The sequence below is a fragment of the Lissotriton vulgaris genome, chromosome 1_1 (genome assembly GCF_964263255.1).
Source record: "Lissotriton vulgaris chromosome 1_1, aLisVul1.2, whole genome shotgun sequence".
Taxonomy (NCBI): Eukaryota; Metazoa; Chordata; class Amphibia; order Caudata; family Salamandridae; genus Lissotriton; species Lissotriton vulgaris.
The window spans coordinates 2,023,411,248-2,023,434,631 of NC_141685.1; the positions used below are offsets into that span (position 1 = coordinate 2,023,411,248).

The 23,384-nt window shown below is 43.6% G+C and overlaps 1 protein-coding gene across 5 annotated transcripts in view; it reads left to right on the forward strand.

Moving 5' to 3' along the window:
- ITPR2 (inositol 1,4,5-trisphosphate receptor type 2) overlaps nucleotides 1-23,384 on the forward strand; it is a 1,555,333-nt gene that overhangs the window by 649,895 nt on the left and 882,054 nt on the right. For all 5 annotated transcript variants that reach the window (XM_086920227.1, XM_086920242.1, XM_086920233.1 and 2 more), the window contains one exon: nucleotides 10,123-10,295. In XM_086920227.1, the coding sequence (XP_086776353.1) occupies nucleotides 10,123-10,295 (173 nt within the window). The remainder of the gene's footprint in view (nucleotides 1-10,122; nucleotides 10,296-23,384) is intronic.

Here is a 23,384-nt window from a genome sequence, read left to right on the forward strand (position 1 = left end):
GGTTTGTCGGCAGTGTCGGCAGGAGAACTGGCTGTGGGTGGTGTTCGGTGTACACGGCTGGCAGTTGTTCCTTCCAGGGTTGAGTGCGTGTAAGGCAGCTACGTCGTATTGGTGGGTGGTCGAAGAACCAAGGTCCCTGGCGCTGGTCGCGGACGGCCGTAGACTGACTTGCCTTTGGCGCACCCGCTGCGCACAGCCGAATAACGGCTGCCATTAAGTAGGGGATGGGGAGGGAGTGTAGTGGGAGGCGAGAGCGGGTACTGGCAGGGGGGGATGGGCCACAGTGGCGGGGAAAACAACTGTAAAACACAACAAGGCACAAAAGAGGAGATGGATATGAGCACCTACCTGGGGCATAGAGATGCTGGAGGGCAGCTTTGCAATGACTGAGCAGCATGAGTGAAGAGCAGAGTTCCCTGACCAGGCAGTCAGAGGTCATGGAATGTAAGAGTAGTCTTGTCTTCAGAGCAAACCTCAGTCAAACCTAGAATGTACTATTCACTCTTGGCAGTTATTACAAGGGTATCTAAAAGTGTTTGTTGGATTACCAAGTAGTAATTGAGCCACCAATGTATGTTGGTTGTGTGCCGTGGAAGGCTCACTTGTTTGGTGTCTTCACAGGGTGTTCTGTCCATCTGTATACTATATGTCTCAGCCACAGCCCAATTCAGTCCAACACAGTTCCTATCTGGTTTGTAGTATGTCAACCTCCTTGAAATTAGTGTTCATTTCTTGTTTGGCCCTCTCCAGGGGTATGGCTCCGGGCCTATTGTGTTTAATTACTTACCAATTGTTTTTTCTTTAATTCTGAGTTCAGCATCAGGCTATGTAACCTTGTTCCCAGCTACTAACGTTGTCAACCTGTTTTTATTACAAAGACTTAGCTGGTATTTCTGAGCAGCATGGCCTGTTGTGCTTCTACCTCTGTTTCCGATGTATTAGATTCTCAATGGTTTTACATTTTTTCTAGGCGTGCAGCTGTTCTTTGTTTATCCTCTTAAGCGCTGCGCCTATACCAGCGGCCGACGGCACCACTACCTCGGGAGTGCTGCCGTCGGCCGTTGGACGTTCCAACTGCACCTGCGCAATGGAACGTTCAGCACTGGAGCTGGACGTTCCAAAGCAGCTAAGGTGCTAAGTCAAAGATGAGTTGGGACTGTTGTACATTAGTTTGTGCTCTTGTTGAAGGTCTACTTTAGAGTGTGACATCAGTTCTGTTACAGATGAATGAAAATCATTTCAAATGATTACTTGCTTCATTGTGAGGATGCAATTGACTTACAGAACCATTTTTATTGTGTATATGTGTTGAGAATCCCCACTTTGTACATTCATTGCCTTTTTTGGACCACTGATTTTTTTTGTTTAATCCAGTTCGGTTTTTGTGCTCCTACGAAAAGCCAGCTTGTCTGTCGTAGGGAGGGTTGGGTGAGATGCCTCGTGTGAGGTGATGCCTGAAACGCGGTTGCTTTTTAATAATTTTGGTGTCCGTCATTGTGACGGTAAAATACTGATATATAATTGTTTATTGTGAGAGAGAGGACACTTGTTTGCTCAGACTTGCTGGAGGTTGTAAGAGCTTACGAAGGAGTACACTATGGAATGGCTTTGCCTGGCATAGAGGTGCAGGCAGGCAGAGCCCTTTACATCCTACCTGTGAAGGCACTGGATGAGGGTAGGTTTAGGCTGGGTTAGTGTTGGAGTTTCTCTGCAGCTCAAGGATGCTTCTCTTAAGAGTGGGGGATTGAAGACAGGGTCCAGTAATGGTAGGTGTGAAGCTGGTGTACATGCTCAGTTGATGAAGTTCAGGAAATACAAACTGAGGCAGATTCTGGTCCTGCCGCAATTGGTGGTCGTAGATGGTACATTAGAGATGCAAAGCAGTCCGTTTTTGGGCTACATGGATATCTGGTTCCTGTGCTTTGATGGACTTCTGGGATCTCTCTGGTGCTATCTCACACAAAAGGAGGGGTGAGGGTATCGGCTCACCTACCCCGAACCCCCTGTCCAAACATTGTAACACCAGAAGGGGTAGGGAGGATTCAAAATCAAGAATATGCAGTGGCACAAATAGTGTTGAATAAAACTGCCCTCACACACTAATATGTGTGACATGCTTCATCATCGGATCAGCTTACAATACACCCTGGCGTAGCCAAGCACAGGATGGAGCACAGGGTAGGGGAAGACCAGCAACACAAAACAAACCTAATAGGTACCAACAAATTGACTGGGAACACTGATAGAGATATTGCAGTGAAAAGTGGCTAAAACTAACTCGGGGGTATCCTACAATTAGACTTTATTCAAGGGTCCCCCGGCCAAGATTAAAAAAGTGAAGGATGCTGGTGTCTGGAGCTATCTAGGTACTCCTAACACCCCTCCTTAACTGCCATGATTGTCAACATGTTTCGACCGTGCCAACAGGCCCCCAGTGTAGGGTTAAACTGGTCTTCCTCAGGACTTCTACCAGTCCCAGTCGAAAAACCCCTTGTTACCTTTTCATGGTCAGTTATCGTGGCTTAAGACACATTAATATTTTTCCGTGTGGAGGAAGTTCCCTTCGCAGGAGGTGAAATTATGAGTTCATATCATAGTCGTACTAGAACTGGTGGAGGGCCAGACCCCCTGTAGTCACACTTATTCCAAGTGTGGTACACCTCTTTATGCTCGCCTCTCACCACCGTGTAGTACATGGAAGAATATTAATGTGTCTTAAGCCCTGATAATTGACCAAGAAAAGGTAATAAGGGGTTTTTCGACTGGGACTGGAATAAAGATACCGGGGAAGTACATTGGTGGAATGCCTTGCAGGTAATATTTAGGCAGAGAGGGAGAATCCTAAGGTAGGGCTGGAGGTCTGTGGTGTTTAGGCTTTGGTAGGATCATGACTGGGTTCCGCGGGGTTCCGCGGGGTTCCGCGGGGACAATGACTAGTGACAGTATTAGGATGTATTCAGACTCCGAATCGACTTTGTGCCTTCAAGTATGCCTAGCTCTACCAGGGCCCACAAGGGCGTTCTGAAGAGATAGCCCTGGAGGGGAAAGTGTGGGTAGGTCAAAGGCAAGAGATAGGTATCACCAGACACAGTGCTTTTCCTTCCAATACCTTCTCTCCTTAATGGATGGCTGTAGCATTGTGGATTGTTTGCCAAAAGCATTATAGTTACAGATACAATGCTATGCCATGTCTAAAATAGTGGTCTTGGACACACAGAACCAAAAGGCTAAGAAGAGGTAGTTCTTTCTTGAGGGAAAACTGCTGAAAGGAATGTATAGCTTTCGAATACTTTGAGATAACGTTAGCTGTTCCCTAGTTATGGAACCACATTTGTATTGTGCAATCCAAGTAGTGAGGATGCCTGTGCAGTGGCATAATGCAAAATGATGGCTCCCACCTTCAGAATGTGATTAGGCACCTCCTGAGTCTCCCATATCTCACAAATATTCATTGTCCTTGTGATTTGTGATTTGGGCCCCTCTTGAATGGTCGGGGGCTACCTAGAGGGTTCCCCCCACATTGCACGTCAAGGACTGCAATAGTTTGCATTACTGCATCTGTGCACCCGATCACCAGTCTCACAAGATACTTTGGACTTTGAACTCCTTCCTATCACCCAGCCTTCAAAGCAATCAAGAATTGACTGCATCATCACTGACAGAGCTAGAATAGCTGAAAGCCAAACAACATCTGTGGGACAGAAATCCCATGAAAAATTAGCAAAACAAGGTTTTACTCCTTCTCCAGGCTTGTCCTTCCGAAGTGCGCCCATTTGACTGCACCTCTTCAAAGCATAAGTCCAAATGCCCAAGGCAAGATCACCTTCCTTCCCCTCCCTCCTTCTCATGCTAGAAAAATTGTTCTGCTACTAATCATCCTCGCTGGTATCCTGGATCTTCCCCTTTATCTTTTTAAATGCAAATATATTCTCCGGCACTGGTGTCCAGAAATAGCAAATGAACAGGGACTTCCTACCGACATGTGCAAATTATAACAATTGCTGCTTTAAATGTTTCATGCGTGTGCCATACGCCTTCTCTCCACCCACTCTGACCTATTTCCCTCTCAAAGTTGTTGGTCAATGGCATTGTTGGTATTCAAATGGATGATAGGCCAAATGTTTAAACAAATCTGTAAATCCTCAGTTGTCTGAAGATAGATGCACCTTGGCAGCTGTTGTGTTCTGGTTGAAGCCAGAGAATTCTCCCTTTCATTGGATGCCTTCAGCTATCCATCAGACTTTTCCCTACTAAAGAGAGCCAGATTCAGGGACCTGTAAGGATCTTTTTTCTGTGCTAATGGTGCCCTCAGCAGAAGTAGAACAGCTGCATCTGAGCTATCATCCACTCCTATCTACACACTGTGGAGGAGGAAAAATGGCGACGGATTTAGAATATTTTACATCATACGTGCAGTGTGCATGTCGGAGCCAGGAAGCTCCGCCTCTCAAACCCCGAAGGGCCAGCTGCCACTGCTTAGCCCTCTTTCTGGTGCCCTGATATAATTAGAACTTATAACTTATGAGTTTGTCTTTACAGATTAGAACTTAAAACAGTTGTGGATCCTCTCTTTATTTCTAAGGCCTGTTTAATACTAAAATGAAAGCAGAAAAGAATATCAGATAGAAGGAAACTAAAAGGAGAGAGGGTTGCAGTTCTGCCAGTAGCTGTCTTTAGTAAAATCACAATTTTCTGTCATTTTGGGCAACAAAATAAGCATTGGATTGGTTTCATTGCACAACTGGAGACTGCATATTCTACTCTCCATAGACGCTTACAAATACCCGACATGCACAGTGTTACTTACTTAGTGTTATAAGTATTAGAAAATGTCATGAGAAAAATGTACACGTCACTGACTAGCTTCTTACGTGCTTCCAGTTGGAAAGCTTATAGGCAGTTGGTTCCAGGTGACGCGTCTTTAACTGATGATTGAATAGTCCAACAGGGTTCTCCAGCTGAGGTAGCCAGAGAAGTTACCATGCCTTTGAAATGTATATCACAAGGTGAGAAGACCTATAGTATATGCAACCAGAGTTGCATAAGCTTTTGCACTGCCTCAGGGTAAAGAAAAAAGAATTGACATTATCTTCGGTAGAATAGGACCTGGGACATGATTTTCTGTGTTATGTTAGATTATGTTACCTGGATTTGTATAGCGCACTGATCACCTGTGAGGATATCCATACAATTGAGTAGGTATGTAGGTGTTAAGCGCAGCAGAGTTAGTGTGAGAGCCAAGTCTTCAGCCTCTTGCAGAATTCAATAAGTGCGGAGGAGGCTCTGATGTGTTGTGGGAGGTCATTTCGGGTTTTGAGTAGTGCAGTGTAAGAAAATGAGTGACTTCCCAATTTGCTTTTGTGAAAGCAGGGGTGCGAGTGAGTGAGAGTAATACTAAGCGTAAGTATTTGGTATGATGGTGAAAGTGTATTCAGCTGTTCAGGTAAGCTGGTCCAATATTGTGGAGTGCTTTGCATGTGTGCATGAGCAGTTTGAATTGTCTGTGTTTGTGAATAGGGAGCCAGTGGAGCTCTCTGAGGTATGTTATGTTATGTTTAATCTTTTTATATAGGGCACAGCTGCCTCAGCGAAGAGACGTCCCGGCGCTAGTAGCAGTGTCAATGAGGAAGCGCAGGGCTAAACCACAGGTTTTGGAAGCCTTTCCGAAAAGACAGCAGGCTATCCAGATAGTGAATCTGTGTGGGCAGAGAATTCCACAGCTTGGCCGCTAAACAGCAAAAAGAACGTCCTCCAGCTCGGAGACGCTTCACTCGTGGAACTGTAGCCAGATATTGCTCAGCTGAGCGTAGCTGGCGCATGAGTACGTAGGGTACCAGTAGATTGGACAGGATCTCAGGGGAAGAATGTTTTAGAATTTTAAAGGTCAGGCACAGAGTCTTGAATTTGATCCTTTTGGTCATAGGCAGCCAATGTAGACGGCGAATGGCCCGCATCGCAGAGCAGGTTCTTGGAAGCCTCAACAGGACTCGAGCTGCTGCGTTCTGAACACACTGCAGACGAGTCGTTTCTGCCTTATTTGCCCCTAGCAGGAGCGAATTAGCATAGTCCAATCTGGACAGAATGGCTGACTGTACTGTCATCTGGCAGGTAGATGGATCAAAGAAGCCCAGCAAGGACCTTAAACCCCGGAGTAAGCCAAAGCACGTACCTGCTATTTTCTTGGTGTGCTCCTCAAAGCTGAGAGTGTCATCCAGCCAAACCCCAAGATTTTTTCTACCAACTTGGGGGTGGGAGCACAACCCAGGGTCTTGGGCCACCAATGCTCACTCCATAGTCCCTTATCTCTCCCCACCAACACCTCAGACTTATTGGCGTTGAGCTGGAGGCAGTTGGTGGGCATCCACCTTGCGACCGCCGCTAGGCCATTCCGAAATTTTGCAGCGCCCTGCATAGGGTTGTCAGAGAGGACCACCACCAAATGCGTATCATCAGCGTACAAGACCATGGTAATACCATTGTCCCTGGCCACCGTGGCAAGGAGTTGGACATAAAGATTGAAAAGTACGGGGCTGAGAGCAGAGCCCTGAGGAACACCCTCGCCAATGGACTGGGCGCTGGAGAGAAAGGAGGGGGCAGATACTTGGAATGTTCTGTCTGACAATCCAAGGCTAGCCCTACGACACCCGCCTCTTCCAGACGATTTAAGAGGATCCAGTGGGAGACCATGTCAAACGCGGCACTAAGATCAAGCAATATCAGCGCCGTGGTGTGCCCCTCATCCAGAATGGTCCGTAGATGTTCGGTCACAGCTAGGAGAGCAGTCTCTGTGCTGTGCCCGGGGCGGAAACAATTCTGGGACGGATCCAAGAAGCCGATGTCGTTCAGAAAGTACATGAGGGTGTTGTTAACGTCTGCCTCAGCAATTTTAGCTACCCAAGGTAGTAACGATATAGGTTGGAAATTTTCCAATTTTGCTGGATCCAGTGACAGTTTCTTAAGTAGAGGAACTACCCTTGCTTGCTTCCACATCCTACTGCTGTGGTAAGCGAGATATTAATCATCTGGCACAATGGTACAAGAAGCACTGGTAGGGAATCTCTAAACTGAGCCGGTTTCATTGGATCCGTGGGAGAGCCAGATTTAACCTTCTTACTTAGCAGAAGAAACTCATCATATGAGATAGAGGGGATGGCTGCCAGAGGGTGCGTGGGAGGAGGTCCATGCGTGACAGTGAGACCCGTGGTGGCCCCAGGAAAGGATTTATAAATCCCCTCCAACTAACTCACAAAAAAAGCTGCCCGGTCCTCGCACTGCTGCTCAGACAAAATATGGAAGTAGCAGAGTCTTTCCTACTTTTAAGATCGTTAAGGTTTTTAAAAATACACTTGGCTGGGTTCTTACTGGACTTAATCTCCATAGTAAAGTAGGCCACCCGTTCTGAATGTATGGCCCTATGATAGTTCTTGATAGCAGCCTGGTAGACTTTTTTGGCCACAGGGTCATAGTCCCTTCTCCAGACCCTTTGTAGTTTTTTTGCAAGATTTGCGCATAGCGGCCAATGAATCATTAAACCATGGATCGGAATTTGTTCAGGGGCCCTTGGACCAATTGGCTGGATTAAGTGAATCCAAAGCAAGTAAGATCCAGTCACAAAGTGTTTTGTATGCCAGATCGGGGTCACTGGCTAAAATAGGAGGACTAAGATACAGGATGGCATTGAACTCCTCCAGATTCAATGTATGCCAATATCATCGAAAGGAAGCCGTTGGGTCAGCTCTATACACAGGCTCGTACAACGTAAGTGACATAGAAACCAAAAAATGGTCGGACCAGCACACTGGGCTAGGAGTCTTGACAATATGGGAAGGAATATTAGAGAAAACTGGGTTAAGCAGGTGACCAGCACTGTGAGTAGGGCCAACCACGAACTGATTTAGTTGACAAGCAGTAAAGTCAGCAAGTTGATTGCTGATTTCAGAATCGAAATAAAGATTTAGATCGCCTACATTGCTGAAAGTAGCCGCTGTCAATGCCAGGGACCCTACAGCCTCGAGGATAGCATTTTCAAACTCTGTGGCAGGCCCTGGGGGGCGATATATTAACAGCCCTGTCATGGTAAAATTAGCACTAAAGAAGATCCTGAAGCAAGCTCATTTGCAGCCCGCCACATCCTCCTCAACAAATGAGCAATGATAGCAAGAGATGACCGCTATACCCCCGCCTCTGGTCTCCCTATTTAAAGTCAAGATGCTAAAGCCTGGGGGAAGCTGCAGCCCAGGTTCAGCTACCATCGCATCAGACAATCAAGTTTCAGTTAAAAAGAAAACATACGGTGCTTCATCCTGTATTAAATCGTGGAGCTCCATATGATTTTTGGCCAGAGAACTTACGTTAAGATACAGATTTTCAAAGAGGGCCTAGGCGGAGACAGTTGGCGATGAAGAAACAGCCCGGGATAGAAATCATATCCACAACTGGGACAGCAAAAAAGGCCCTTCCAGAGAAACCCCCAGACACTGATTGCATGGGCTTACCAGCTTGCTGATGGACAGTTAGTCCTCTCAAGTGTCCAAAAGCACACATAGCTCAATTCCGCCAGCATTTCTGGTGCCTGGTGTCGTCCACACGTGGACGGGCGCAGACAGATTTGCCTTTGGCGCACCTCCGGCGCTGCCGCGCCATCTGCAAATTAAATAGAGTGTCAGCTGGCAACTAGCAGAAGAACTAGGCCGTCACCCCTAGCAAAATGGCGGCCGAGAGACGACCCACCGAAAATAGATTCCTCCGGCTGGGGCTGTCCAATGCTCCCTCCACACAAACAGCCTGCTAATGACTGTGGTGGACCGGGGAGATGGACAGCAAGAACCACACCGTCTTCAAAAATAGCAGTGGAGCTAAAAGACAAGTCGGAATATTTTTAATACAATAAAAACAGCGACTTAACAAAGAAAAAGTGTTTTAAAAATTCGCAGAAATAGACAACATAGTATAAGCAATGCGCGCAGAGAGAATTTGGCCGTCCCGCTACCAAGCAGCAGCTAACTCCGGTATGGTGAGATATGGGTGCAATGTGGGAGGTTGAGGATGAGTCTCGCGGCGGCATTCTGGATGATCTGGAGTCTGTGTAGGAACTGATTTAGAGAGCCCGGCTTAAAGTGCATTTCCTTACTTGAGTCTCCTTGTGGTGAGTGAGTGCGTGACAATACGTCTGGTAATCTGGGGCAGTCATTGCCAGTGTAAAGATTCCTGATCTTTAGTATTTAACCTAATGTGAGTACAGAAAAGTCCCACTGGAAGTTGAGGGAAGAGAGCTAAATTATAAGGCACTCTTTAATGAGGCTGAAAAGTGAAAGGGTTCGACTCTCTATTCAGACACAGGTGGTATCTTCACTTAGTCTAATATGAAAATATGAACATAGCATCGATGTGTAGAGCTTGTAGCCCGGAAGCTTTAGTACCCACCATTAATGTGGTTGCCGTTGGGATGCTGACCCCTCGATTAGTGAAATTAATATACCAGAAGAATGGATTACTTTTCTTCTTGACCAAAGGAGGCCTAGGCCACAAAATGATTTAAGGTAAGCATTGTAATATTTGTATACTTAATTTGAACACATTTATTTTCCTATCAACAACGTAAAGTTAATTTAAAATTCTTCCTTCAGTAGAATATAAAAATAATTTTGTACCATAAACAAAATGAACCTGAATGTGTTGTATATTGTATCATCTTTTTTTTTGCTGTTCTTAATTGATGTTGAAAGTTGGTTTCCCATGTTTTTGGTAAAGTTATGGTTTAGTTATGCACTCGAGCTTATAAAGATTGCTTTTAGTTGTAATAAAGGCACAAAGGCCAAACGTTCGGATAGGATGGTCCTAGGACAACACTAATGGTATATGATCGCCGATGGTGCAATCAGAGGATGCCAGATTGGCTCTAAAAGCAGCCAATTACCAAGGAAGGGGAGGGACCAAAGCGTCAATAGCTCCAGAGGGCAGATATCCTTACACTTATCATGCTTCCTGAGGTGCATCATGGGTACATCACTTGACAAATCAGAGCATGTTTGGAAGAGTGGGAGTGTTCACTGCAGTATTCCGATGTTGGCAGCCTTGAAGCTAAAATCTCTTGTTGACGGAGCAGGATTTCATGTTTTTCAGGAGTACATCGCAAAGCACTTCTATGACATGCAGTCCCAGATTGGATACGATATTTTGGCAGAAGACACTATCACAGCTTTGCTGCACAACAACCGAAAACTGTTGGAGAAACACATCACAGCTAAAGAGATAGATGCCTTTGTTACTTTGCTGCGGAAGAACAGAGAGCCAAGGTCTGACGCACACGGAAACATTTTTATGATTTCCTGAAATAAAAAAAGCCACAAAAGTTTTATTTCTGTGTAGTTTTATATATTGCTTCTTTAAAGATGTTGGAGGAAAAAAACAAATGACATTATTGATTACTTGTAACTTCAAATCATGCCCTGCCCTTGCATATTTCTAAATGGTTGTTGTAATAATGCTTTTTCGTAATATACTCCAGATGCTAAAGCGTGCACCCTCACATAGCAGTGCAAACAGTTCACTGGCGAAGGCACTATCGGGCACATGCATCATTGTCAATTGCATAGTGCCCACACTGCCATCGCTCGCCCCGCTTGTACAATACACAATTACAATTCCCACTCAAGGAAAGAAACTCAGGAGACATATTGTGGGAAAGAACTGCTGCAGGTTTATTTCATACAACACAGGTATGACGTTTATGGTGGGTCATCTTACGGGCGATCCAAAGCAGGCAGCCCCTCGCTGTCCCGCATGCCTAAGGAGCCATGTTGCACGGCGAGTCGATGCTCTGACGGTGCAGCACATTATCAATGCTCTGACGGTGCAGCACATTACCATTTCGTTATACTCCCGCCCCCCCCTGTCAGGCGGGAGCGGTGTGGCACACCCCCGGTCGGTTCAGGTCCCCCGACCGCCCGAAAGACAACGGGGCGCCGTTGCGGTTTCCCGGAACCTCCTTCGGCTCCTGGTCCTTGGCTCAGGCACCCTTACTGTACTCTTCTGCCGCAGAGGTACCCTTACTGTCCATCTGCTTCCAGATCGCCCTGTAATCCGCCACAGCTCTGGAGGAGGCCCCCGTCGATGACAGAGCCCCCCCATCCACTTAGCTACCTACATCCTGTCGCTGTATACTGCCTCTTGCACGTCCAGGAGGAATATATCGACTCCCAATTTAGGCCAGTGTACCTTTTTTTTTTTTAAACTTTTTTTTTTTTTATCGTAGTACCCTTCAGTTTCCTCTTGTATTGGTACTGCCTAATGAAACCCAAGCCTCTCTTCCCTTGAACTCCTGCAAGGTACTCAGGATCTTACATAATACCTGTCAGTTTCAACATGATCAACATACGGGAAGGGGCGAGCAAAAAACGTTCATGGAATAATTCCTAGACACATGTCTCGCCTTTGTAGAATCTCCCCCGGAAACAGGATCATTCCGTACTCTACGACTCTAATAGTCTTTCTTCCAGATATATCCACATAACAATCAAGGGAGCCTGCAATCCAGTCCACTTGTGTTTCTACGTTGGGCCAAAATGAGCCTACCCTGCCAGTGTGAGCTCAATAAGCCGACCTACTGGCTTAGCCAATACACCGGAGATCAATATCTTACATTGTCCGTGTATTTTGACTGCCTGTCATGTATCGCGTTGTTGTACCTCTACCTGTACTCTGTACCTGAGCGACTTGCCCATCTGAGTTGCAAGAACTATCTCGCCCACCATATCCTCTCGCAGGGGTATGTTGCAGGGACGCAGCGCTTGTTTCAGAAGTGGTGTCTCCACCTGCTCCTTCTGCTACTGATCATAGCTCTAGGGGTGTGTGGTTTAGGGTCACTTCGTGCACTCATCCCCCTATTCTTCTCCCCCGGCCTTCAAACTGACCTCACAGTTCTATTAGTTGAAGACACCTCCAAGTTACTTGTGCTCTTTCACATCTCCCCTCGACTCAGGAAGTGTCGTCCCCGTGCGGTGCTCGTGGTTGGATGGTCTGCCAGCTCCAGCAGTCTACCCTCTACCTGTCTATGGTACTTTATCGTATTTATCTTGAGTTAGCGTCATAACTGCGTCTTGGCACCACTAGCTATCTGTTCAGCAGCTCTCTATCTAAAACCTCTATTTTAGTTATAGCTATGTGCTTGCCCAACATCTAGTGCACCGCTGCATCCTAATTATTAGAAGACAACCACACCACCCACCTGCTGCCCTGGCTAACGCAGGTGACTATGTCTTACCTGACGCAACCTGTGCCTGCCCTCGTTTGCAGAGGAATGCCCTCCAAAAAATGACATTATTGATTACTTGTAACTTCAAATCATGCCCTGCCCTTGCATATTTCTAAATGGTTGTTGTAATAATGCTTTTTCGTACTATACTCCAGATGCTAAAGCGTGCACCCTCACATAGCAGCGCAAACAGTTCACTGGCGAAGGCATTATCTGGCACATACATCATTGTCAATTGCTTTCGAAAACGGTGCGAATCACATTTTTCGGCTGTTTGCGAATGCAATTGACAAAATTGGGATTCATCACGTTTTTCGCAATTTTAGAAATCGCAATCACGTTGCGATTTCTAAAATTGCGATTGCATTTAAGAAATCGCAATTTGAGATTTCTTAAAAGCAATGCATGAACATTTTAAATTTGTGAATTCGCAAATAGGGAGAGGTAAATTCCCATGAAGTTGACCTTCATGGTAATTTGCGAAAACTTTCAAAAATGCACAAAAGTGCATTTTTGAAAGTTTCATTTTACACACACACATGCCCTTGGGGCATGTGTGTGTGAAAAATGCACTTAAAGTTAAATTTCAGGGTTGCAGGGTGGGTCCTCTGGACCCCCCCCTACACCCTTGAAATTGCATTTTCAATTTGCGATTCGCAAATTGCTAATCGCAAATTGAAAATGACTTCCCATTCATTCCTATGGGCCTCTAGGAATGGCCCATAGGAATCAATGGGAAGTGATTCCTTAATTGCGATTCGTAAATTGTGAATCACAATTAAGGAAATGTAAGAAATCGCAAAAAAAAATCGATTTCTTGGTGCATAGCCATTTGCGATTTCTTAATTGGGATTCCTTAATTTTCGCAATTAAGAAATCGCAAACAGCAACAATGATGCATGTGGCCGTTAATGTGACCATTTTCCATTCTGGTTCATGCAGTCTTAAAAGTTGCATTTTCACCCTTTGATCTCAGTCATTGTGGGAGCAGTGATTTTCTGATCCATGTTCTCTGACTTAACTGCCCTTCAGAGGACAGTTTTATTTTTTTCGAGGCTATTGGTGTAAACGTATTTATATCTCAGACAGGTACACCAAACCCAATTGTTTTGGTCGAAATTTTTTACTTTATATTTAAAGATGAATAGTTTTAATTGGTAATCGGAATTGTATAGTGCAAACTGGCAATAGAATTGTCAAACTAAAATTCCTCACGAATAAAGATTTCAAACTTTACATGAATTCCACTAAACTTCCATGGATGACTTGATGAGTGAGACCTGGGTCTAGGGTGGACTTCACAGTTGACTCTTAATTGTAGTTAACACCTGCGGGGGAAATGGTCAATCTTTATAAAGTCAGTTTTCACGGCACACAATATAGTATCAGATTGGGAACATATTATGCAGTTAGTATAACATACAAATAATACACATAATTCTTTTATTGAAGCACTTACAGAGTTGTATTTTGTGACTTTCATATGCTGTGCATACAAAGGCTACATTTCCAAAGAATTCTTGGGTATTTCCTAGCTCGTGTTAGATGAGACTTCTCTTTTTTAGGAATCTAAGGCCCGATGTTTCAAAATTCCATTTTCAAAAACTGGTCACAAATTACTCGGACTTAAAAAAAAAAAAAAAAGTATTTTTATTAACAAAAGCTCGAGAGACCACATCATACAGAGACAATATCATGAGGACATTAGTTGCCATGTACAAGAAATTACAGTCAACACATTTTCGGGTTGAGCAGGCCCCTTTGTTGTTCTGCATCGTGTTACTGTTCTGCCCCCCACAGCCCTCTGTACCTCCTCCACGGCATCCACACTTTACTATTTCTTGACACACCCCCTTCTCTTATACACTGTTTCCTCCCCTCTCTGGCACCAATCGAGGTCACGTTTCAATTCCTCAATCGGGGTGGGGGGGGGGGGGGGAGGTGGGACGGGGTGCCGGTGCCCCCCAGTTTCTGGCAATGTTGCACTCTGCCACCCTCGCTGACAGTGCCAGCCATATGCCCACATATCTGGACCAGTCTGCCTCGCCTCTTATCATTAGAAGAAGCCATTTTGGGTCTAATTGGACAGGCTCATCCACCATTTCTGACATGACTTCCGTAACCTTCCGCCAGAATACAAAAACCTCGGGACATTCCAATAATATGTGTATGAAAGTACCTTCCTCCCCGCACCCTCAAGCACACTGCACAGACAGGGCACGACCCCAGGAATGTAGGTGAGTGCAAGGATAGTAGACCCGATGCAGGATCTTGAGCTGCACCAATCTGAATTTGAAGCGCATAGCCACTTCCCAAAGGGCTCTGGAGCACCTCCTGCCAGTCCTCATCATCTAGAACTCCTACGTCTTCAGCCCAGACCTCCCTAGGAGAGACCAAGGGAGCCGTAAGGTTGTTAATCAATTTGCGGTATATCGTGAATGTGGGATTCCCCTGTATGAGGTCCAGCAGTAGCCGGTCTTCAAGCGAGGAATAGTCTGGAATAGCAACTCCCTGTTGGATGTGAGTACGCAGAGCATCTAAAAGCCGTAGATGCTTGTCTCGCTGCGAGTCGTGCATATCATACTCTTTCTGCAGACAGTTAAACATACGAGGAGAGTCCCTCTTCAATACATCGCCCAGATACTCAAAGTAAATCAAGCGCCAGCCCCTGAATCCCAACAGCGCAGCCATTTCCCTAAGAGGATCGGCCGCCCAAAGTGGGGTTCTGCCCATCAGCCTCCCAGCCCAGCCATGATATTTATTGACGTCTTTCCAATATTGAACCACCACCTTAGTATGCTCCTACCAGTCTGGGCACGTCCGCCGGGAGTACAAGAGGGATTCACAATTACCCTGCAACATCGATGCACAAATTACTCACTGAATTTTAGCAAATGAGTCTGAATTTGCTAACCATCCTATGCCCTTGTAGGTCGTTTCTCAAAATACTGAATTGTAGTGTGTCTACATAGTAGGCATTAAGTAGCCAGGTGACAAATTGTGACAAATTGTTCCTTGCTGTTAATTCCGAATCCGAGCCGCTACGCTGTCATTGGTGAGCTCATCTCACTGGTTTTCAAGAAATGTTTTCTTCTGTTAGTCCATCTCAATCTGTATACGATGTGAGTCATGTTTTTACGAGTTTTTCTTTTATTTAACACAGATCTGCTAAATAGCCTGTGATGCACATGAAATCACAAACACGTTATCGGAACAATGGAAAGGAGCAAAATACATAACTATGACCCACAAAATAGAAAGGATTACACATATTAGCATTGGTTCTTAGGTGAGAAGAGGTGAGAGCCGTATGGACTTATTTCTGGTGAGAGGTGTAGCAGCTCTTAGTACATGTCCAAAGGTTTTGAAATCTTTGAGTTAAGACATGTGACTCTACCAGACTTTAATGCACTCAGACCTTGGACTGTGAAGAAGCAGGACACAATGAAAATTATCTTTCTGAAAGGGACTTAAAACATGGGCCACCATTGTATTTGCAATGATCAAGGTGTTTGCAAAGACAACCACTGGTTGAATTGACACTCTGCCAGGTTCCATCAGAGTATAAACCTTCATTTTCAGTTTTTACATTTTCATGCGTACTATATTCTTTTTTCTTCTCTATTTTCTTTTATCGAGCAGAACAATAGATACATGAAATAACTTCTGATAGTAGAGTAGAAAAAATTATCCAGATAATAGTGATGTAACACCTAGCAGCAGTCTGATCTTAATCATAGACAATGATATGTGAAAAACAAATTATATGCAATATAAATTTTCAGTTCAAAATAATTTTATTGAGTTTTCAAAAAGAGACATAAAAAGACAATACATAAAAGCAATAAATGTCAATAAGAACCAATTAAATGATCTTAACATTCAATAAACTGATCATAATAGGCCAGGAAAATACAATTAGCAAAAAGTCAATGAGGGGAAAATAAAAGCATGGAAGGGAGAAAGGGGAAAAGGGGAAGGGAAGAGGGTATACAATATATCACCTGAAATAAATTGTAGAGTTACTATTAACATCTAAATAAATTGTACAACACTTATGAAGTTGCCATAAAAATAAAAAGTGAAAATTATTGTTGCAACAACATATATGAATCAATAGGAGACCAGAAGGATTGAAAAGAAATCTGGTTATGATTAACTCCATGTAAGGATAATTGTGCACCTCTTCTTGTGAAGATAATCCATGACCACCAAGCATGCACAGAAAGTGAAGCAGCATCTTTCCAACAAAAATTAATTGATTTTAACGCAGCCGAAATTAAGAAATTAAACCATTTTGTTTCAGAATCCGATAGATGATGAACAAGCACAACCGATTTACAAACTAACAATTTGTACGAGAAAGCATCTTGAATAGGTAAAATTTTTAACAAAACATCCCAAACTTCTCACCAAAATTTCGAAATATGGCATTCAAATAGCCTATGATGCAAAGAACCAGGATGCAAATGACAATGCAATATAAATTTTCGGGCAATGTAATGTGCAGCAAATGTATATTCGCAATACTTCTTTCACCTAGTTAAAGCACTGAACGCTATCCTGATTCATTAAAGTGCCTTGACAAAAAAGTGCTTTTCTTAAGAAATAAAGTGCATAATATTCAATAGAACCAGATGTAATACATTTTTTCAGAAACTCAACCTAATCTGCTCTTAATCAAAACAGTACATCATGGTCTATAACATGTGGAATATGCAATTAAAAGTGGAACATGCTACTTGATTATCAACAATATTTTACGATTCCAGTCATATGCTAATACATTGAGTAAAGAAAGGTGCATTAGTGCATACAAAATGCAATTTAAAGTGCAGAGCGAATTCTGATTCAGGACATCTTCATAAAAAAGGAGCACTACTCGAATTTACATGATCCATTGTCGAATGTAAGCACGTTCATGTTGATATATTTATAAACCACACTAACGAATATATCAGGTGAAAAGCTTTCACTGCCCTCACACCTTATTTCTAATATTGCCAAATGTGATTACATCTTTTCAATCCACCCACCCGCTTTCCATAGGTCTCTTCAAAATTCTTGGTGACGTCCTATTCTTCCAGTTCAGCACAGTCGGGATCTTGACATACCTTCAATTCTGGAGGATGAAAGAGCGCACAATTGCAGAAGCTATAGATATAAAATATTGTTGACCCTTTACTAATTGTTGCCTCGCTTTTGAGACACCAGATAATATTAGGGTCGTATCTGGCAGAACTGAGCACTCGATAACCTGACCTATTACCTCAAACACTTCCTGCCAGAAATGAGTATAGTGTGGGCATAAATAAAACGTATAGACCCAACCTCCTTATTTGAAAACGCAGGGTACATTTTATGGTGAATTTCTGGGGTATAATATGCCATCCATCTAGACATGAATGACATTCTTTTAAAAGTAGCTGTCCGCAGAGATTTGTTTCCTATCTCTGCATTTAAAAGCCAATCACTCTCTGATAGATGACATTGTGTTTTTTTCTGATACCCTAGAAAGAAAATGAGATAGGTCAAGTTGCAAGGAAAGATCCTGCAGCATTGTGAACCAATCTCCCATTCCGTGCATCTTGCTCTGAACCAGAGTAGTACTGCTCGATTGGGGCTCCTGAATCTCATTTTTAATGACCTGCAGAAAATGCTCAATCTGGTTAAAGCTTAAAACATGTTGCTTACATTGTGGGGCCCCCTAGCTATTAGTTCTTCCCAGGAGATAGATTGCCCCCCCTAAAAAAGTTGCCATAGATTTCAAATCCTGTGGAGTTTCAGAATCTAACCCCCCAATCTGCTAAAAAATGCCCTAGGTACCTACCGTCCTGCAACAGCAATACAAATCTGTCAAAAGACGACTTATAGGATTTGCATTGGGCACTCATCCGCCCAAAGGTATCCTGTACAAACTTTGATCTATTTGTCTTTGGTTACTTCACTATTTTAATAAAAACTGGTAGGCTGATTTCTGATTCCTGAATCTTCTATTTTAAAAAATATATCTTTTGCTCGGCATCCATTTAAATATCTTGAGAGACAATCTATTAGAGCAGCCTGATAGAAGTTTCGCGTATTGGGACATGCCAGCACTCCTTGCAATTTCTGGGGTTGTAAAATCCCTAAATTTACCCTAGAAGATTTCCTGTTCCAAATGAAACTCCTAAATGCTAAATCTAATTCCTGAAAAAAACTGTTAGGGATTTTTATTGGGTCATTAGTGAAGAGAAAAATCAACAGTGACAGAACCGACATTTTAATCCTAGTAATACAGCCTATTCTTGTCAAGGGGAGAAGAGACCACCTTACAAGCAATCCTTTTATTTTCTGTAACATTTTTTCGTAATTCAGGTGGAAGAGGCTTGAAAAATTATTTGTCACTATTATCGCAAGATATCTTATTGGGGACTGCATCCTTGCTATACGTAGGTTTTTGATTAGTGCGTTATCTCCTTCTGTCCCAAAGGAGAACGGTCATTATGATACAGGTGTGATCACTCCGTGCTAGCTGGGCAACCCGTGAAGTAAAACACATATTGCTAGCACTAGAGGAAAGAAGTACATGATCAATGGTAGATGCAGCATTACTACTAAAAAAAGTTGGTATTAAGTCACCAATAATATCACAAGCACTCTTTAGCAATTCTAAATCATACTTCGCAATCATGGAGTTCAAGGCTTCTCCATAATCATTGTGTGGGAAATGTATATAATCACCCCCCTTTTCATTTTTAACTCCACATGCCTGAGTAGCTGACAAAGAGCCGTAGCTGCCAAGGTTTCACATTGCTATGTGTGACAAGTTCATAATTTCAGTGTAATTGTGAGTGACATTTCAACATCTATGAGTGACACTTTCTTGCAAACAAAGTCAAGCATTCAAGAAAAAAGAAACGTATAAATATCATTAAAAAACACCCATTTGAGCAACGAGAAACTCTAATGCTGCAAAGGACCAGAAACGGCTGGGCCAATAGCATGGTAAGCTTGCAGTTTTTGAAGGACAGACGTGCCAAGAGAACCACACACACGGATGTAGCCTGTGGTTAAGTTTAAAAGTATGTGGCAGGTTTTCTGAACTGAACGGTAAAGGCAACAGACTGTAAGATGTGACCATCTGCCTAGGAGAATTGTACTTTTAAATTAAATTTCATACTCAAAATTACAAAGTCGCAAGTGGTACTGGAAAATAAATAGCGGACACAAAAGCTAATGTAAGCTCCTCCCTCATTTGAGCCAGTAGCGCAGCACATCTGAAAGCTTATACCTGTGCAATCACTGCCTACGCATTAGCAATACTTGTCTCCATACTCTGAATTAAAGCAGATGTTGTGTTTCAGCCACTCTATCTTTGCCTGCAGATACTGACACCCCAGGACAGTTTCCATTACACTCTAAAAGTCAACACCGTGCCCACACATATTTCAAAAACATCTGCTGAAAGTATTTCTTCGAACCAGTTGTACTCTTACTAGCTGCATTGGTTAACGGACGTTGGGAGCATCGGGTGCTCACGTTGTTAACTACAACTCTTGTGTTTAAAGTACATTTTTATTCGCCCTACCTGGATTCTCCCCACAGCTTGCTCTCTGCTGCCTTTCTCTCTCAGGACTTGCATCACTTGATCCTTAGAGGAAAGTTCCTCTCACTGCTAAGTTGACTTTGGGTTTCTCGCCCCTACTCGCCTTGTTTCAATTTCTAACAACCGGAGAAAGAGAGAGTAACCTTGAGTATCCTCGACCTGGCTGTGCACTTGCAAAGGAGGGGAAGGTCCCCTTTGAAGTTAGTAGTCCGTCACCCGTTGAACACAGCGCAACCGGTGATTGGGGGCCGAGTTGAAAGAGCAAAGGGGTTGTGCAGCGGGGTTGAGTAGGGTCCAGCACAGGTTAGTGCACTCCAGCTTCCCCGCTCTTGGTACCCCACATTCATCAACCATCAACCAAAAACAGAGTGGAGGCTGGCTGTAGCCCTTTGAGGCCAAAACTCTTAATATATAAGAGCCATGGGAGTTTCTTTACTCCACAAGGAAGCCAAAAACGTCAATGAAGGAAACCTAGCCACATTAAGTTACAGTTACATCACAATGCGGTCTGAAATGCTTAAGAAAGAAACAACAAAAACCCGCAAGACGCTTAACAAACATCTTACAGAACCACCTGGGGAATCGGAGTTGGTGCAATCCCCCCCCAGGCGTCATTACCGCTCCCTTTACAGCATCACGATTACAAACCTGGCCCCTGGAGCCACACCACCAAGATGGAAATAATAATCTCTCCAGTGCCATACACCCAACACCATAATATGCAGGATGAAATAAGTAATGATACAAAAAAGAGGACCCTCTGAGATTATTTTAAGAAAAATGGATCAAAAGTCCAAACTCCAACCAACCCCAACGAAATATCGTCTTTATTAGTTCAGCCCCCCAAATCCCTCCCAACACCGACTTAGTTCAGATTAAAGTGCATGCCCTGATCCATGAACAGCTTCACAATCAGGTCACAGTCCCATCTCCAGACAGTTGTTCCACAAGGGACGAACTCCGTACGTCAGAAAAAAAGGGATCAAGATCTGTGATTCAGCCTGGAGACATGTCTCCTACTTTACAACAAGCGCCTCAACTAAACAAGGATCAATGTTCTTCCCCAATATCAATCTTAAGCGTCGACGACTCCCCTCTCAACACTAGATTACCCCTGCAGCATGAAACCAACCCTCACATAGATAACTCAGTCTCCCCCGGAAACAAAATAAATTCTACCCCCAAGCAGCACAGTGGACCGGGACTACTCCGGGTACCATTAACGCCAACAACGCCACCCGTCTTGGTCCACCAGGAAACTCCTCTAACAAATCAAGTGGAACTCAATGATCACTCCCTCTTGGACTTATCCTTTTTCAAAACAGAATCAAATAAAACTAAAGACGAGGCTGAGGGTCATGACTCCATAGCGTTTGAATTTACAGCCGCCTGGCCCCAGCTTTTACAAACTCTACAATCCACAGTATCGGCTTTAAACTACCATTCAGATAAACTCGATCTACAAGTTGACCTTTTAAACACACTAGCAGTATACACAGCAGGGATTGACAACAAATCGGAAGGCTTGAACGCCTTAATTACAAAAGCACAATCCAAAGTCAACCTGACCCAAGCAATATGCTGCTGCTCACCAATCATCGATAACCTGTTAACGCTTCCTCAGTTCCTTGCCCTGGTCCTGACAGAAATAAGGAAATTACCATCAGGTTTGCAAGATAACATCATATCACTCATGCTTGCTCACAAACAATGTAACCACTCAGAAAGTTAACGATCAAAGCATAAACCATAATAAAACCAGCAACAGCAACAAGGTCTTACTAGCAAAAATTGATATTCAACCGACCAAAGTTGCAGCACCAGTACCATTTTCAGATAATCAAGTGGCTCCTAAGGAGTACAGTAGCTTTCAAACTGCCAAATTAAGTAATAAAACCAACATCACGTTAAAAACAGAAACATTGCTTACGACTGAGGCATGGCAAGATATGGTCACTCGAGGTCAAGACCAACGAATAAACCCCTTCAAAACCAACATTTAAGCTAAAGGGAAAGGAAGAGACTAAGATAAAAACGCAATAAACGCAGCACAGCGACCGAAAACACGACTAAAGTCCCCACCTATGCCGAAAAGGACAATTCACGACGTGGCTCAATCAATTCCGCAAGTTCTGATTGCATCTTTTCACTACAACAACATTTATCTCTGCAAGAACTCACAGAGTCAATTAGTAAGATACTATCATCTCCCGCCAACTGTAAAAACCATGAGGATACATCCGTGGCCAGTGGCAAGGCTTTAGTAAAGTCCCCATACCAGTTTCAGTTTTCATAAGTCTTTATTTCGGTAAAATTAACCATAAAAGACATCACAGAATAAAACACACAGTATAACATTAAAACCAACATATTACATGAATTACATAATACTTGATGCATCACTGGCTATTCAATAATAAAAGTAATAATGATAAAAATAATAGTAATAATAATAGGCTGTCAAACTAGCTAATACTGTGAATATCTAACTCTAATTAGCCAAGACCAGCCTAGAAATTTGGCTACTGATATGGCCACTGGGAGAGATGTTACCGTCCCTAACAACCTTAAGGCCTCGTCTGCCCCTCGGGTCTTGAGCATTCGACAAATCGGTTTTAGCCATTTTTTCCGTGGGGCAGCATATGCAGGACATACAAAAAAGAAATGACCCAAAGTTTCCTTCTAGTCTTGACACCATGGGCATGAATTCCCTACACCCCCCCTCCATTTGTGTGTGAACGATCTCAATGATGGAAAAGTTTTCTAACAATACTCTTTGCTATGGCATCCCAGCAGCACTCCAAAACTGTATCCACTTTATGGCTCAGAAATCTACCAGAAAGGGTTAATGAGCTATGTTCCATAATCAGCCTATTTCTATATGCGGCCCAAAACTGGTCTTTGAGATCCTTTTTTCCGGGGAACTCGCTGGTCCTGGGGTCGGACCATAGCTGGATAAGGCCCATTTCTGACAGGGTGGATTTGACCGCTTTAAGCCAAGGGAGATTGCCACTACCCAGTATTCGTCTGAGGTCTTCTATACCCACAGCAAAAGTGGCCAATTTGGTAGTTACCCATATTCTCCTGCCTAGTAGGATAATTCTCAACTTGGCCAATTCCTCTATTGGATAACAACCTAGGTCCAGCATTAAAGGAAGCATGGGGGTCGATTGAGGGAGACCCACCAAGTTTCGTAAAAATTTGTTTTGTGTTTTCTCTTTGGGACAAGTTAACATAACCCCAAAGGTCCGCTCCGTAAACAATCGCCGATCTAATCTTGGTATTGTATATTTTGAGTGCTGGGCTCACTCTCTTAGTTAGAGAGGATCTCTGCTCCTTAACCAGTGTCCCACTCAACTGTGAAAATTTTAATGATAGTGCGTCCAACTGAGTGGTCCATCTTAATCTATGGTCCAAAACCACCCCCAGGAAAGTCATCTCATATACCTGTTCCAAATTTACACCATTGAGATTAACTTGTCCCAATCTTGGTCTATTTTGGGGAAAAACCATAAACTTGGTTTTGCTTGTATTAACCTGTAA